This window comes from Misgurnus anguillicaudatus, chromosome 20, assembly GCF_027580225.2.
Source record: "Misgurnus anguillicaudatus chromosome 20, ASM2758022v2, whole genome shotgun sequence".
NCBI lineage: Eukaryota > Metazoa > Chordata > Actinopteri > Cypriniformes > Cobitidae > Misgurnus > Misgurnus anguillicaudatus.
Genome location: NC_073356.2, coordinates 38,622,624 through 38,637,263, shown reverse-complemented (window position 1 = coordinate 38,637,263; position 14,640 = coordinate 38,622,624). Strand labels below are relative to the sequence as shown.

Below are 14,640 nucleotides of genomic sequence, written 5' to 3'. Positions count from 1 at the left end.
TTAGGATGCAGACGGTTATGTTTAAGTTTTCATATGACTTCAGAACGATTTATATTAAAAAAATAAACACTGTCTACTTTCATTATGTGCAAACCAGCATCTCTAATAGGACAATTATCTTACGAAAACTGGGTTGAAACCACATGAGGCTTGAGAATATGAGGACAAGTATATTTTTGGGTGAAGACCACAGAGGAATCCAGCAGGTCTGATCTCATTCAAGTTCAAATGTAATTGTTTTGTCTAATGTTTATTTGTGTGATTGTGACTCCAGGTGGTGAAGGAGAAAGATGAAGTTGTCCGTGACTTGGAGGCTCAGGTGGAACACCTAAAGAATGAACAGGAGCATCTGAGGAGAAACAAGGAGGAGGAAGTCGACCAGCTTAATGCAGTCATTGAGAAACTCCAGCAGGAGCTGTCACACATTGAGCACAAACAGCCTGTAGAGGAGGAGACATCAGTGGAGAAGGACGAATATGATGAAATGAAGCAGAAAATCGACGAGGTCACCAAAGAACTTGACACGCTAAAATCCGATCACCATTCTCTTCTGAACAAATATGAAGGTCTACAACAGGAGGTGCTCACTGGGAGACACACTGAGACTGTGGGGAAGCTGGAGGAGGCACTGGCAGAGAACAAAGATGGAGTTCTCTGTGAGTTGAAGGCTCAGGTGGACCACCTACAAAGTGAACAGGAGCGTCTGAGGAGAAACAAGGAGGAGGAAGTCGACCAGCTCAATGCAGTCATCAAGAAACTCCAGCAGGAGCTGTCGCACACTGTGCACAAACAGCCTCAGGAGGAGGAGACGTCAGTGGAGAAGGCCGAATACGATGAAATGAAGCAGAAAACCGACAAAGTCCCTAAAGAGCTCGACACACTAAAATCAGATCACCATTCTCTTCAGAACAAATATGAAGGTCAACAACAAGAAGTGCTTACTGGGAGACACACTGAGACTGGAGGGGAGCTAAAGAATGCACTGGGGGAGAACAAAAATGAAGTTCTCCATAAGTTGGAGGCTCAGGTGGAGCACCTTAAGAGTGAACAGGAGCTTCTAAGGAGAAACAAGGAAGAGGAAGTCAATCAGCTCAATGCAGTCATCAAGAAACTCCAACAGGAGCTGTCACACTTCGAAAACAAACAGCCTCAGGAGGAGGAGAAATCAGTGGAGAAGGCCAAATACGATGAAATGAAGCAAAAAATGGACAAGGTCCCTAAAGAGCTTGACGGGCTAAAATCTGATCACCATTCTCTTCGGAACAAATTTGAAGGTCAACAACAAGAAGTGCTTACTGGGAGACACGCTGAGACTGGAGGGGAGCTAAAGGATGCACTGGGGGAGAACAAAAATGAAGTTCTCCATAAGTTGGAGGCTCAGGTGGAGCACCTTAAGAGTGAACAGGAGCTTCTAAGGAGAAACAAGGAAGAGGAAGTCAATCAGCTCAACGCAGTCATCAAGAAACTCCAGCAGGAGCTGTCGCAAATTGAGCACAAACAGCCTCAGGGGGAGGAGACATCAGTGGAGAAGGCTGAACACGACAAAATGAAGCAGAAGATTGACGAGGTCACCAGAGAGCTTGACACACTAAAATCAGATCACCATTCTCTTCTTAACAAATATAAAGGTTTACAACAGGAGGTGCTTACTGGGAGACACACCGAGACTGTGGCAGTGCTGGAGGAGGCACTGGGGGAAGAGAAAGATGAAGTTCTCTGTAAATTGGAGGCTCAGGTGGAACACCTACCAAGTGAACAGGAGTCTTTGTGGAAAAACAAGGAGGAGGAAGTTGACCAGCTCAAGGCAGTCATCAAGAAACTCCAACAGGAGCTGTCGCACATCAAGCACAAACAGCCTCAGGAGGAGGAGACATCAGTGGAGAAGGCAGAATATGACAAAATGAAGCAGAAGATCAATGAGGTCACCAAAGAGCTTGACACACTAAAATCCGATCACCATTCTCTTCTGAACAAATATGAAGGTCTACAACAGGAGGTGCTTACTGGGAGACACACTGAGACTGGGGGAAAGCTGGAGGAGGCACTGGGGGAAAACAAAGATGAAGTTCTCTGTAAGCTGGAGGCTCAGGTGGAACACCTACCAAGTGAACAGGAGTCTCTGAGGAAAAACAAAGAGGAGGAAGTTGACCAGCTTAATGCAGTCATCGAGAAACTCCAGCAGGAGCTGTCGCACATTAAGCACAAACAGCCTCAGGAGGGGGAGACGTCAGTGGAGAAGGCCGAATATGACGAAATGAAGCAGAAGATCAATGAGGTCACCAAAGAGCTCGACACACTAAAATCAGATCACCATTCTCTTCTGAACAAATATGAAGGTCTACAACAAGAGATGCTTAGTGGGAGACACACAGAGACTGTGACAGAGCTGAAGGAGTCACTGGGGGAGGAGAAAGATGAAGTTCTCCGTAAGATGGAGGCTCAGGTGGAACACCTACAGAATGAACAGGAGCATCTGAGGAGAAACAAGGAGGAAGAAATCAACCAGCTCAATGCAGTCATCAAGAAACTACAGCAGGAGCTGTCGCACATTGAGCACAAACAGCCTCAGGGGGAGGAGACGTTAGTGGAGAAGGCCGAATATGATGAAATGAAGCAGAAAACCGACATGGTCCCTAAAGAGCTCGACATGCTGAAATCCGATCACCATTCTCTTCGGAACAAATTTGAAGGTCAACAACAAGAGGTGCTTACTGGGAGACACACTGAGACTGTCGCAGTGCTGAAGGAGTCACAGGGGGAGGAGAAAGATGAAGTTCTCCGTAAGTTGGAGGCTCAGGTGGAACACCTACAGAGTGAACAGGAGTCTCTGAGGAGAAACAAGGAAGAGGAAGTCAACCAGCTCAACGCAGTCATCAAGAAACTCCAGCAGGAGCTGTCGCACTTCGACCACAAACAGCCTCAGGAAGAGGGGACGTCAGTGGAGAAGGCTGAACACGACAAAATGAAGCAGAAGATTGACGAGGTCACCAGAGAGCTTGACACGCTAAAATCTGATCACCATTCTCTTCTAAACAAATATGAAGGTCTACAACAAGATATGCTCACTGGGAGACACACTGAGACTGTGGGGAAGCTGGAGGAGGCACTGGGGGAGAACAAAGATGAAGTTCTCCATAAGTTGGAGGCTCATGTGGAGCACCTTAAGAGTGAACAGGAGTCTCTGAAAAGAAACAAGGAGGAGGAAGTTGACCAGCTCAATGCAGTCATCAAGAAACTCCAGCAAGAGCTGTCGTCCATTCAGCACAAACAGCCTCAGGAGGAGACATCAGTGGAGAAGGCCAAATATGATGAAATGAAGCAGAAGTTTGATGAGGTCACCAAAGAGCTTGACACACTAAAATCCGATCACCATTCTCTTCTGAACAAATATGAAGGTCAACAACAAGAGGTGCTTACTGGGAGACACACTGAGACTGTGGCAGAGCTGGAGGAGGCATTGCGAGAGAAAACAGCTGCGTTTGTGGTGGTCCAGGCTCAGGTTCAGGCACTAGAGGAGAGTGCCAGTTCAAAGATCATGGATCTGAGTCAGCGCGTTAAGGAACTTGAGATGTGTGTTGAGGAGAAAGATTCTGAGCTGCGTGCCTGCAGAATAAAGGTGGAAGAAGCGCAAATTGACGCTGATGCTCTGCTCTCTAAAGTCACCCAGCTTGAGGAGAAACTTCGGGAGAAGGTGGCCGCTGTGCTGGTCTCTCAAGCCCAGCTAGGAGCTGTCCAAACACAAAGCAAAGAGCTCCATGATGAGGCTCATCCAAAGGACGTGACATCAGAACTGAGCGGCACAACTGCACAACTGAAATCTAAGGACTCCGGTGTACATCTTGAGTCTGAGGGCTCCACTGTGCAGCAACCTAAGATCCCCAGTGTAAATCTTGAGTCTAAGGGTTCCACTCTGCAGCTGGATTCTCAGAGCCCCACCGTCCAGCAGCAATCTAAGGAGTCTGGTGTACATATTGAGTCTAAGGGCCCCACTGTGCAGCTAGATTCCCAAAGCCCCAATGTTCAGCAGCAATCTAAGGAGTCCGGTGTACATCTTGATTCTAAGGGTTCCACTGTGCAGCTGGATTCTCAGAGCCCCACTGTCCAGCAGCAATCTAAGGAGTCCGTTGTACATATTGAGTCTAAGGGCCCCACTGTGCAGCTGGATTCTCAAAGCCCCAATGTGCAGCAGCAATCTAAGGAGTCCGGTGTACATCTTGAGTCTGAAGGCCCTAATATCCAGCCTGAGTCTGAGGGCGCTAGGTCACAGGTCGTAGCACCAACACTAACACCTGCCGGGAAACTTAGCATTCTGAGAGAGAAATTAAAGGAGCTTGAGGAGGGGTTGAGCGGGATGCAGAAGGATCAGGAGTTACAGAAGTATCTGTTGTGCAGCTCTGAAGAGGAGGTCCAGGAGTATAAGAAGAGATTAGCTGTTCTGATGGACCTGCTGAACCAAATGAGAACCAGACCTACCCAGCACAGACCAGAGTCATCTGATGAGGTGTGACATGAAATATTCCCTTAAATATACATTAAAAAGAATGAGTTACTGATGTTGATATCTAGAAAAGATCAGATGCTTCACTATAAATTTCTTTAATGTTTGAATGATCAAAGTAGGAGCTGTAATACATTGCCATAGTGTTTGTCTCCCTCACAAATGATGTGTGTGGTCCTCAGGTGTCAGATGGCAGCCAATCAGTGTCCAGGGAGCTGCAGGAGGTCGAAGGTGAAGCTGCATCCACTAAAGAGGAGTTGAACTGCTACAGAGAGCTGAGCCATAAACTACAGGAGGAAATTGAGGTCAGTTTCAGTACTGAGCAACCTCTTAGAAATTGCTGTTTTGTTTTTAATAACTCATATTGTATATTGTTTCATTAGATTAAGGAGAGCACTATTGCACAGCTCCAGACGGCCCTCAACCAGGTATGAAATCAAACACTTGGTCAGATACGTTATGGCTTGTTACATCAGAGCTAAGCCATGATTTTCTGTTGGTGACCCACAGGTGTCAGCGGGTGTCACACGTGAAGGAGACGTGGCCGAAGCTGAGAAACTCCTTCAGGAGCTGCAGGATGTCAAAGCTCAGCTGGTCATCACACAACAAGAGCTGGACACTTACAGGGAGCAGAGTGTTCGACTGCAGGAGCTGGTACAGGTATGAAACGAGATTAATTAATTGTACAGTTTAGACATGCATATGTACAGTATATACAGAGAGTATGAATATAAAGATAAAATAGGTCATGTTGATAGGAAGGTAAGAGATCGATTGATTGAGCGGCCAGATTTATAAGAACCAACCAAAGAGTTGAATGACTGAACTTGGTATTTATGTTTTAAGGTGATTTTTTTCTGTTGTCTTGTAGGAGAGAGAAATGAATGTCGCACTGTTGAAGGATCAACTTCACAAGGTAAGAATCTTACACTGCATATTAATTTTTAATGATTGTTAAAAATGTAAAGATCTGATGAAGACTGCTTTAACGTTTTCATTTAAAACTGCTCTATGGTTTGTGATATCCCAGCATGCATCACAAGAGGGCGATCAGTCCACATCAGATCTTCTGCAGGAGCTACAAGAGGTCAAAGATGAAGCTGCGTCTGCCAAAGAGGAGTTAAACAGCTACAGGGAGCGCAGCCTTAAACTGCAGGAGCAGATCGAGGTCAGAAGATCAACTTTATAACTTCTGTTTGCTCTGACAGTCATGTTTAGATCTTTTCTATACAATCAATACAGTCCAGACGCATAACAGTATTAGGGCAAAATTGACTTGATTACACGTCATTTGTCTTTATTTTGATGTCTCAGGTCAGAGATGTGTCCATCGCCCAACTGAAAGAGGAAGTTCAGGAACTGCAGGCAGCTGTGACCAGAGCCAGCGACGAGCCACTATCTCACCCCAAAAAGAAACATGGAGACAACAGAAAGCATCATGGGGATGACAAAACGGCCCCACTTTCTCAAGAAAACTCCACTGACCAATCAAAACGCTCCACACCCTCAGCGTCACCAAGCGGGACCCCCGGACCATCTCGTGTGGACGCGGGGACGCAGGCTGACCTGCCCGGAGCAGATGATGTGGCGGAGATGATCGAGGGCTACACGGAGAAGATCGGACAGATGCAGGAGCTCCACGCCGCTGAGATCATGGACATGGAGGCCAGACACATCTCAGAGAGCGAGAGTTTGAAGAGAGAGAAGCAACGGCTGGAGGATCGGTGCAGGACGCTCAGAGACGCACTGGAGAAACTCCCAACATCTGAGGTGAGCAAACATCTGCTGACTGCTTCTCTTTATTATAATGCCAGCTGATGTGTGTCTGTGATCTGTGATCAGTTTATAACAGTCTATTAAATATATGTCAAGTCGTTGATTTTGCATACAAGTACCTTTCATTTGTAGAGATGAATGCTCCAGCTTTAAATCAGTTATGTTGATATTGTGATAGATGTTTAAGTACAGTTAGTATTGTTATCTTGCTCAGATGAGAGAATAATGTCATCTTGTTATTTTTCAGGGTCTGTCAGTGAGATCTGAACGACCTTCAGTTTCTCCATTTAAAGATGAATACACCAGCGGTGAGAGATTTTACATCAAACATCATCGCCTTATTTTTATTGATATTCATTAAAATCACAAGTGACTGTAACTGTGTTTCTTTAATCTTATGTTAGGCTTTTTTAAAATGAAATATCTTTGGTGAGCTACTACTGAACTGAAGAATGATGTTTAATGTAAAATGTGTGTTTTCATTTCATGTGTATTTCAGACAGCAGTTCAGACTGGAGTCAGCGGACCGGTTATGATATCATACAGCAGGAGCTCAGGACGACACCAGATGGAGCTCGCAGAGACGTGGATCCTGATGTCCTACCTGACAGAATCAAGGTGAGAGAGAGAGAGAGAGAGAGAGAGAGAGAGAGAGAGAGAGAGAGAACTGAATCTAATGTGAAGTAATGAATGTGAATTGACAGACTCTTCTGAGAGAGGTCCATCAGGAGGGGATGGAGGTTCTGTCTCTATCTGAGATGGAGCGGAGCGGTGAACAACTTCATCCTCAGACCTGGAGTCTGGAGAGAGACGCTCTCATCAACACCATCGAGTCTTTAAAGGTCCTCATCAGTAAATTACACACAGACACACAGGTGAGATAACACAAAAACATTTTCATGAATTGAATTATATATAAACTTAATATCAATGAAAAGTGTGCTTTTTTATAGTGTAAGTATTGTTCTGAATTATAATAATATATCAGAGATTTGTCCGGGTGTTCATCATTAGATATTATTCAGATGTTCAGTATTGACGGAGATGTTTTTGGCTGAAAATGTTTTTTTACACCCATATGCCAGTGCAGACAGGGAGGATTGTATCAGAGGAATATTAACGGTGTAAACTTAGATTTGATGTTGATTTGCTACAGCTTTACATTTCTCAGAGCCCAGAAGATATGATTTACTGAATATGTTTAATCTTAATTACACTATATCACTACTTGACACCTATGAAGTGAAATTAAAGTGAAGTTCTTTGTGTTTGTGCAGGTTGATGGTGACTGGCGTGCTGAGCTCTTATCTGCCGTCCAGCAGGTGTTTGTTCAAGAGCGAGATGTGCTGAGAAACTTTCATCATTCTCATCTGGACACCACTGATGCTGTCGTTCATCTCAATCAGCTGGAGAGAATCTTAACTGAACAGAGTCTGAGAACAGTTCAGACAAACAGACAGAATCAGACAAACAGACAGAATCACACAAACAGACAGAATCAGACAAACAGACAGAATCAGACAAACAGACAGACAGACAGACGGATGGACAGACAGACAGACAGACAGACAGACACTTGAAAAGACATGGACAGACACAGACAAACACGGACAGACAGGCAGACTCATGGACAGACATGGACAGACAGACATGGACAGACAGACAGACAGACATACAGACAGACACTTGAAAAGACATGGACAGACACAGACAAACATGGACAGACAGGCAGACATGGATAGGCAGACACATGAAAAGACATGGACAAACAGACAGACACAGACAAACACGGACAGGCAGACATAGACAGACAGGGGCAGACAGACAGACAGACAGACAGACACGGACAGACAGAGACAGGCAGATGCAGACAGACAGACACATGGACCAACATAGACAGACAGGCAGACACATGGAACGACACAGACAGACAGACAGACATGGACAGACAGACATGGACAGACAGACATGGACAGACAGAGACAGACAGACAGACAGACATGGACACAGACACGGACAGACCGACATGGACAGACACGGACAGACAGACAGACACACATGGACAGACAGACAGACAGACATGGACAGACAGACAGACATGGACAGACAGACAGATGTTGTATTGTATTAATACTGATGTGTTTTGTGTGCAGGATGTTCGTCACAGGGAGTTTCTGGGTGTGTTGTGTTCTGCGGACAGAAAGAGTCTGATCACAGAGATCCAACAGCTCAGAGCTCAGATCAACACACAGCACCACACTGTGGTCAACAGCGATATAACAGGTGACTTATTCTTAATGTTTCAGTGATAAGACTGCACCCGCTGCTAGGGTGGCCATTCATGCCAGTTCCGACGGACACGTCCTGAACATGTTTTCGGGTTCGTTCTCCGGAAGTCGCGTTGCTTGACCGCATACGTCATCACATTTCAGTTAAAATACATTAGAAAATTATGATTTATTTCTTTTAAGACATACAATCATTGTAGTTTCATTCTTACCTTGAAATGTAACGGATGCTTTTCTGAAATTAAACCCGAAATATTAAACCTTGATGACGTATGCTGTCAAGCAACGCGACTTCCGGAGAACGAACCCGAAAACATGTTCGGGACGTGTCCGGCGGAACTGGCACAAATGGCCACCCTACCCGCTGCACATGTGTGTTTTATCAGAGACATTCACACACACACACACACACACACACCTGTTATACATGCAGACGGTGTTCAGGTGAATGCTGGATAATCTCAGTGATCTTGACTTTAGCTGAGGGGTTTGTTTTCATCTCAATAGGAAACACAGAGAGATCACAGACGCTGGAGTCAGAAGATCTTCAGACTCAACTCAACCAAACTAAACTACAACTGGAAAATTCAATGAAGTCTCAAAACAAACTCCTGAAGGATCTCGACACACTCAGGTAACACAACAACAACAACAACACATTCACTCAGTCTCAGTTACACAACTAACATAAACAAAGTCAAACTTTTCCTAGATTTGGTCAAATTTCCCATCTCTAATCTGATTGTGTGTTTGTGTTGTATCAGGTCGGAGGTCTCGGTGAAGACGGCTGAGCTGGAGTCACTGAATGACAGACTGGCAGATGAACAGAAGAGAGTCAGAGAGCTGCAGTGGCTCCATGAGAAAGACAAATGCAAAGCTGACAGGAAACAGGAAGTAGAGAGAGAGGAAGTAGAGGTATGAGCTACCTGTCAATCACTCAGATGCTATAACTCTGAATATTTATATGTGTGTGTATATATAATGTGTGTGTGTGTGCAGGACCTTAAACTGATGCTAGAAGAACAGAGAGCTCGTGTGGTCGAGCTGGAGAGAGAGAGACAGATCTCAGGCCAGCAGACAGACGGGCAACAGGTGTGTGATGTCAGCGTCTCAGCAGAGCTCCAGGTATCTCCTGTCATTCATTATCTGAGATTATCACTGACAGTACTAGTGATAGCTGGTAAACAGATAAACTAGTCAGAAAACATCAAGACCTACTATGTGTGTGTTTATAGGTGCAGTTAGAAGCTCTGAGATGTCGAGTGGTTGAGCTCAGCAGTGCATTAGAGAAAGAGAAACATCTCAACACACAGCTGATTCAACAGTTAAAGACGAGTGTCACACCTGCTGCTGGGTCACATGACACGCTCATGCAGGCTGAAGACACCTGCAGTCAGGTAAAACAACAGACAATCACAACATTTACAACACTACACATTTAGTTTGTTTTAAAATAAAACAACATCAGACAACATGAGATTGAGTGTGTGCGCGCGCAGGTGGAGGCCGGCGTCCTCTCTATGGAGTCTCTGCTGCAGACGTTGCAGTCGCAGCTGGCAGAGAAGCAGACGCAGACGGTGCAGCTGATGGAACAGCTGGAGAGACAGAAACTGAACGAACTGCAGCGCAGACGAGAGTTCGAGGAGGAGAAAACCTCACTGTCTCGATCGGCCACGCAGGACCAGAGCACGCTGCGGGCGGCTCGAGAAGGCACCGCTCGCTTGGAGAGACAGACGGACGAGCTGCGAGCGCAGCTGGACGCAGAGAGAGACGACAGGAGGATGCTGGAGAGAGAGAGAGACAGGCTGCAGGAGAGAGTGAGACAGCTGGAAGAGAAACTAAGAGTCGTGGAGAATAACCAGAGCACACAGACAGACGCTCAGTCTGCAGACCGAACCCGTGACTGGGTTTTGCAGCAGAAGACGGGCGAGACTCAGCGCGAGACCACAGACACACCGGCAGGTCAAAGTTCAGACCCTAATCACGTGAGCAACATACTGGGCCGACTGCAGCTCATCGCTGCTAAGATCAACAGTCTGACCAGTGATGCCTCGGGCAGGTACATCATCATCATCATCATCTGTGTTTGAGTCACTATTAGTTGACTTCATTACAGCTCTTTACTGTGTCTCTCTCTGTGTGTGTGTGTGTGTGTGTGTTTGTGTGTGTGTCTGTGTGTGTGTTCTGCAGGTTATCTGTAGAAGCATCAGACCGTGACAGTCTAGCGTGGCTGCACAATAACGTACAAGATGTGATGTCACTGTTACAGCATATCCCATCAGCCCCGTCTGCTCTACCAGAAGTGAGTGATGTGGTGTAAATGAGATTTCAGATGTTCTTGTGAAGATTCGCCCTTAAAGAAATCATTAAAACCACCCTATCATTTGTGTTTGTGTGTGCAGAGCGCCGGTCTTCAGGTTGGAGGATCATCCAGTCTGTTAAATGAGCGTTTACTCCGACAGAACGCAGAACTGACCGGGTTTGTCAGTCGACTCACAGAAGAGAAGAACGAGCTGAGAAATCAAATACTGAGACTTGAGGAGGAACTTCATCGACTCAGACAGAAGAACTTCAGTACACTCACAGTGAGAAACACACAATCATCAGAGTTTACATGTCTGCAGCTACACTTCTGTCTCTCTGTCTGTCTGTCTGTCTGTTCATCTTTCTCTCTGTTCGTCTGTCTGTTTGTCTCTCTGTACATCTGTCTGTCTGTCTGTACGTCTGTCTCTTTGTCTGTACATCTGTCTCTTTGTCTATACATCTGTCTGTCTGTCTGTACATCTGTCTCTTTGTCTGTACATCTGTCTCTTTGTCTGTTCATCTGTCTGTCTGTCTGTACATCTGTCTGTATATCTGTCTGTCTGTCTGTCTGTCTGTTTGTCTGTCTGTTCGTCTGTACATCTGTCTGTCTGTCTCTTTGTCTGTACATCTGTCTGTCTGTCTGTTCGTCTCTCTGTACATCTGTCTGTCTGTACGTCTGTCTGTCTATACATCTGTCTGTCTGTCTGTACATCTGTACATCTGTCTGTCTGTCTGTCTGTCTGTCTGTTCGTCTGTCTGTATGTCTGTATATCTGTCTGTCTATCTGTCTCTTTGTCGGTACATCTGTCTGTCTGTCTGTCTGTCTGTCTGTCTGTCTGTCTGTCTGTACATCTGTCTGTCTGTCTGTACATCTGTCTGTTCTGTCTGTCTGTCTGTTCACCTGTCTGTCTGTGTGTACATCTGTCTGTCTTTCTGTACATCTGTTTTTTCATCTGTCCATCTGTCTGTTCATCTGTCTGTCTGTCTGTTCACTTGTCTGTCTGTCTCTCTGTTTATCTGTTTGTCTATTCATCTGTCTGTATATCTGTCTGTCTCTCAGGTGTCTCTCAGGAGCGGTGCGGAGCGACACGAGTCCCTGTTGTTTTCTAATGAGCGAGAGTCTTGGACTCAAGAGAAGAGTCGATTAGAAAAATCTCTCCGTCAGGCCGAATCGGAACTGAGCCGTCTGAGAGGAGATATTCGATCCGATACGCTCCGAGATCTCACGGGATCTGATGTGGACAACAGCGCTCTCAGGGTGAGCTGTGAATCATTGACTCTTCTTCAACACTACAGGTTGTCATATAAACATTATGGGGTGGTTTCCCAGACAGGGATTAGCTGAAGCCAGGACTAGTCCTAGGTTTAATTAGGAAATATAACTAATTCTTACCTTTCTAAAAACATTCCTTGTGTGCATTTTGAGGTAAAACAAAGGACACTGATGTATTTTGAAATATGTCAGGGCAAGTTGTTTTCAGTTTGGACAGCTCTTATATTTATTTTAGGCTAGGAATAGTCAAATCCCTGTCCAGAAAACCGCCCCTAAATCAGTGAGTCATTTACTCTTCATTGAAGAATCAGTTCATAAGAGTCATTTATCTGTACTGTATATCTTAAACTGTGTTGTCTCTACACAAAGTAAAATATTTGTGCTGTGGCTCCTGAGCAGAGAGACTCAGTTGAGATGTTTTATGTGAGGATCCAGTGATGTGTGAGCGTCTTCAGTCTTGTGTCTATCTGCAGAAGCTCTATGGCAGATATCTGCGTGCTGAGAGCTTCAGGAAGGCTTTGATCTATCAGAAGAAATATCTGCTGCTGCTGCTCGGGGGCTTTCAGGAGTGTGAGGAGGCCACGCTGTCTCTCATCGCCCGCATGGGCGGCCGCCCCACACACACCGGTCTGGAGTCGCTCGGACGTCCGCGCAGAGGCTTCACTCGCTTCCGATCGGCTGTGCGAGTCTGTATCGCCCTCTCGAGGTAATGATGCGCTACTGCAGCCCTGCTCTTCACAAACTTTGATCTGTACAGTATCTGAATCTAATCAGTAGTGTGTGTTTACTGCAGGATGAAGTTTCTGGTGAAGAGATGGCAGAGATCAGCTGGTGTTGCTTTCACCTCTCAGATCATCAGCAGGAACGGTCAGATCACAGGTGACATCTGGAGCTTCACATCACTGATACACATTTATATACATTCACTTTAACAAGAAGCACAGATGTTGTGAGTGCTGTGTCTCACGCAAATATCTGTGTGTGTGTGTGTGTTTAAGGTACAGATGTGAGGAATGAATCTTCATATCTTCACCCCGGTGGTGTGGATGTGTTCAGAGAGAGACGAACACCCAGCCGTGGACGTACAGGACGAGAGTCACCTCGATCTGCAGCATCCGTCCAACACCGGTACGACACCTGAGTGCTCTTCATATCTGACATAAACCACATCCTGTGATGAATTAAATGACTATAAACACACTCTTTCTCTTGTCTGTCTGTCTGTAGGTATCACATCATAGCAGGTGACTCTGGAGGTTTACCTTGTTCTCACCTGCAAAACTATGACCCCGATCGAGCTCTTACAGACTACATCTCTCGTCTGGAGGCCCTACAGAGACGACTAGGAAGTGTGCAGTCAGGTAAACACCTCACCATAGTTAAACACACACACACGTAAATAATTCATTTGTCAACTCTGAATAAAAGTCATGTGTCTGTTATTTAGGGTAAGCAGGTATAAAGATTGTTTTTCCTTTCAGGTTCATCTTCATACGCTCAGATGCACTTTGGAGTCAGAAGATAAAAGATCTTCATTTACATTCAATCTGGCTTAAAGAAACTCAGTTGCCTTCTTTTGTGCTGAGCTGCTGTGCTTTTGTATTCTTACTATAACGTGGACATTTCTGTGGGACCAAAAAGACATTTAGTTTGCGTATCATCTTAGAATCCGGCTTTTTGGCAGCACTTGAAACGGCTTCAGTTTCTGTATATTAGTTGGATATTATTTGTTGTTCTTGGAAAACAATCCTGCTGTTAATGTATATTTGTGGAATGCTAATTTAAATGGATTATTTAAGTTGAATGAATTTGGTGGATGGCGATGAGGTCGGCTGCTATCGGACTCTTGATAACACACCTGCTGTATGTAGTGAACACTAACCGAAAGACTTAATGAATGTTATTTATGAACGCGGTACAGATGTGTGGCGTTATCACAGATCCTCTACACTGTGTTTTATTAGCTCACATGAACAGATCACTGACGAGATTTGTAGAAGACATATTTTTGTAAAGGTAGGAGCTTTGGATTTTATGGGTATTTTGTCAAAACTGAAATAAAGACGAATATTTCAAAGCAGCTATTCTTTGTCCTTTTTCCTCATTTGATTATCTGTTAAAGTTTATTAAAGATTCTTCACGTTCACAAATACTTAAAATGTGAAACAATGCAAATATATATATGCACATCAAGAGTTATTGTACAGCAACATAAATGGTAATTTTAAGACACTTCACAATAAGATTTGTACTGTCAATTAGGGATGCACGATATATCGGCCGACATATCGTTATTGGCCGATAACTGCTTATTTTTAATATTATCGGTTATCGGTCTGATAGCAAAATTAGGCCGATAAATGAAAGCCGATAAATGATGGATTATTTTGGCTTGTTGAACCACTTCACTTGCTCATTGCTGGCCATGTGGAGTTTTGATTGGTGCTTTCTGTGACATAGCACGAAGATGACACGTGTTGCGGGCTTATGAAGAGTATGCT

General features: G+C 44.9%; 1 protein-coding gene across 9 annotated transcripts in view; it reads left to right on the top strand.

Moving 5' to 3' along the window:
• The window catches only part of akap9 (A kinase (PRKA) anchor protein 9), a 66,494-nt gene extending 52,275 nt beyond the window's left edge, over positions 1-14,219 (top strand). For 8 of the 9 annotated variants that reach the window (XM_073858677.1, XM_073858676.1, XM_073858674.1 and 5 more), the window contains 25 exons: positions 275-4,501; positions 4,681-4,803; positions 4,882-4,926; positions 5,009-5,158; positions 5,370-5,414; positions 5,529-5,666; positions 5,813-6,268; positions 6,522-6,582; positions 6,774-6,892; positions 6,979-7,149; positions 7,552-7,704; positions 8,428-8,557; positions 9,070-9,196; positions 9,327-9,477; positions 9,562-9,687; positions 9,798-9,959; positions 10,062-10,621; positions 10,753-10,864; positions 10,965-11,147; positions 11,927-12,124; positions 12,613-12,845; positions 12,933-13,018; positions 13,138-13,267; positions 13,367-13,500; positions 13,621-14,219. In XM_073858677.1, the coding sequence (XP_073714778.1) occupies positions 275-4,501; positions 4,681-4,803; positions 4,882-4,926; positions 5,009-5,158; positions 5,370-5,414; positions 5,529-5,666; positions 5,813-6,268; positions 6,522-6,582; positions 6,774-6,892; positions 6,979-7,149; positions 7,552-7,704; positions 8,428-8,557; positions 9,070-9,196; positions 9,327-9,477; positions 9,562-9,687; positions 9,798-9,959; positions 10,062-10,621; positions 10,753-10,864; positions 10,965-11,147; positions 11,927-12,124; positions 12,613-12,845; positions 12,933-13,018; positions 13,138-13,267; positions 13,367-13,500; positions 13,621-13,664 (8,064 nt within the window). In that variant the 3' untranslated portion in view covers positions 13,665-14,219. The remainder of the gene's footprint in view (positions 1-274; positions 4,502-4,680; positions 4,804-4,881; positions 4,927-5,008; positions 5,159-5,369; positions 5,415-5,528; positions 5,667-5,812; positions 6,269-6,521; positions 6,583-6,773; positions 6,893-6,978; positions 7,150-7,551; positions 7,705-8,427; positions 8,558-9,069; positions 9,197-9,326; positions 9,478-9,561; positions 9,688-9,797; positions 9,960-10,061; positions 10,622-10,752; positions 10,865-10,964; positions 11,148-11,926; positions 12,125-12,612; positions 12,846-12,932; positions 13,019-13,137; positions 13,268-13,366; positions 13,501-13,620) is intronic. The other variant, XM_073858675.1, reaches the window with a different exon arrangement.
• Positions 14,220-14,640: the final 421 nt, after the last annotated feature.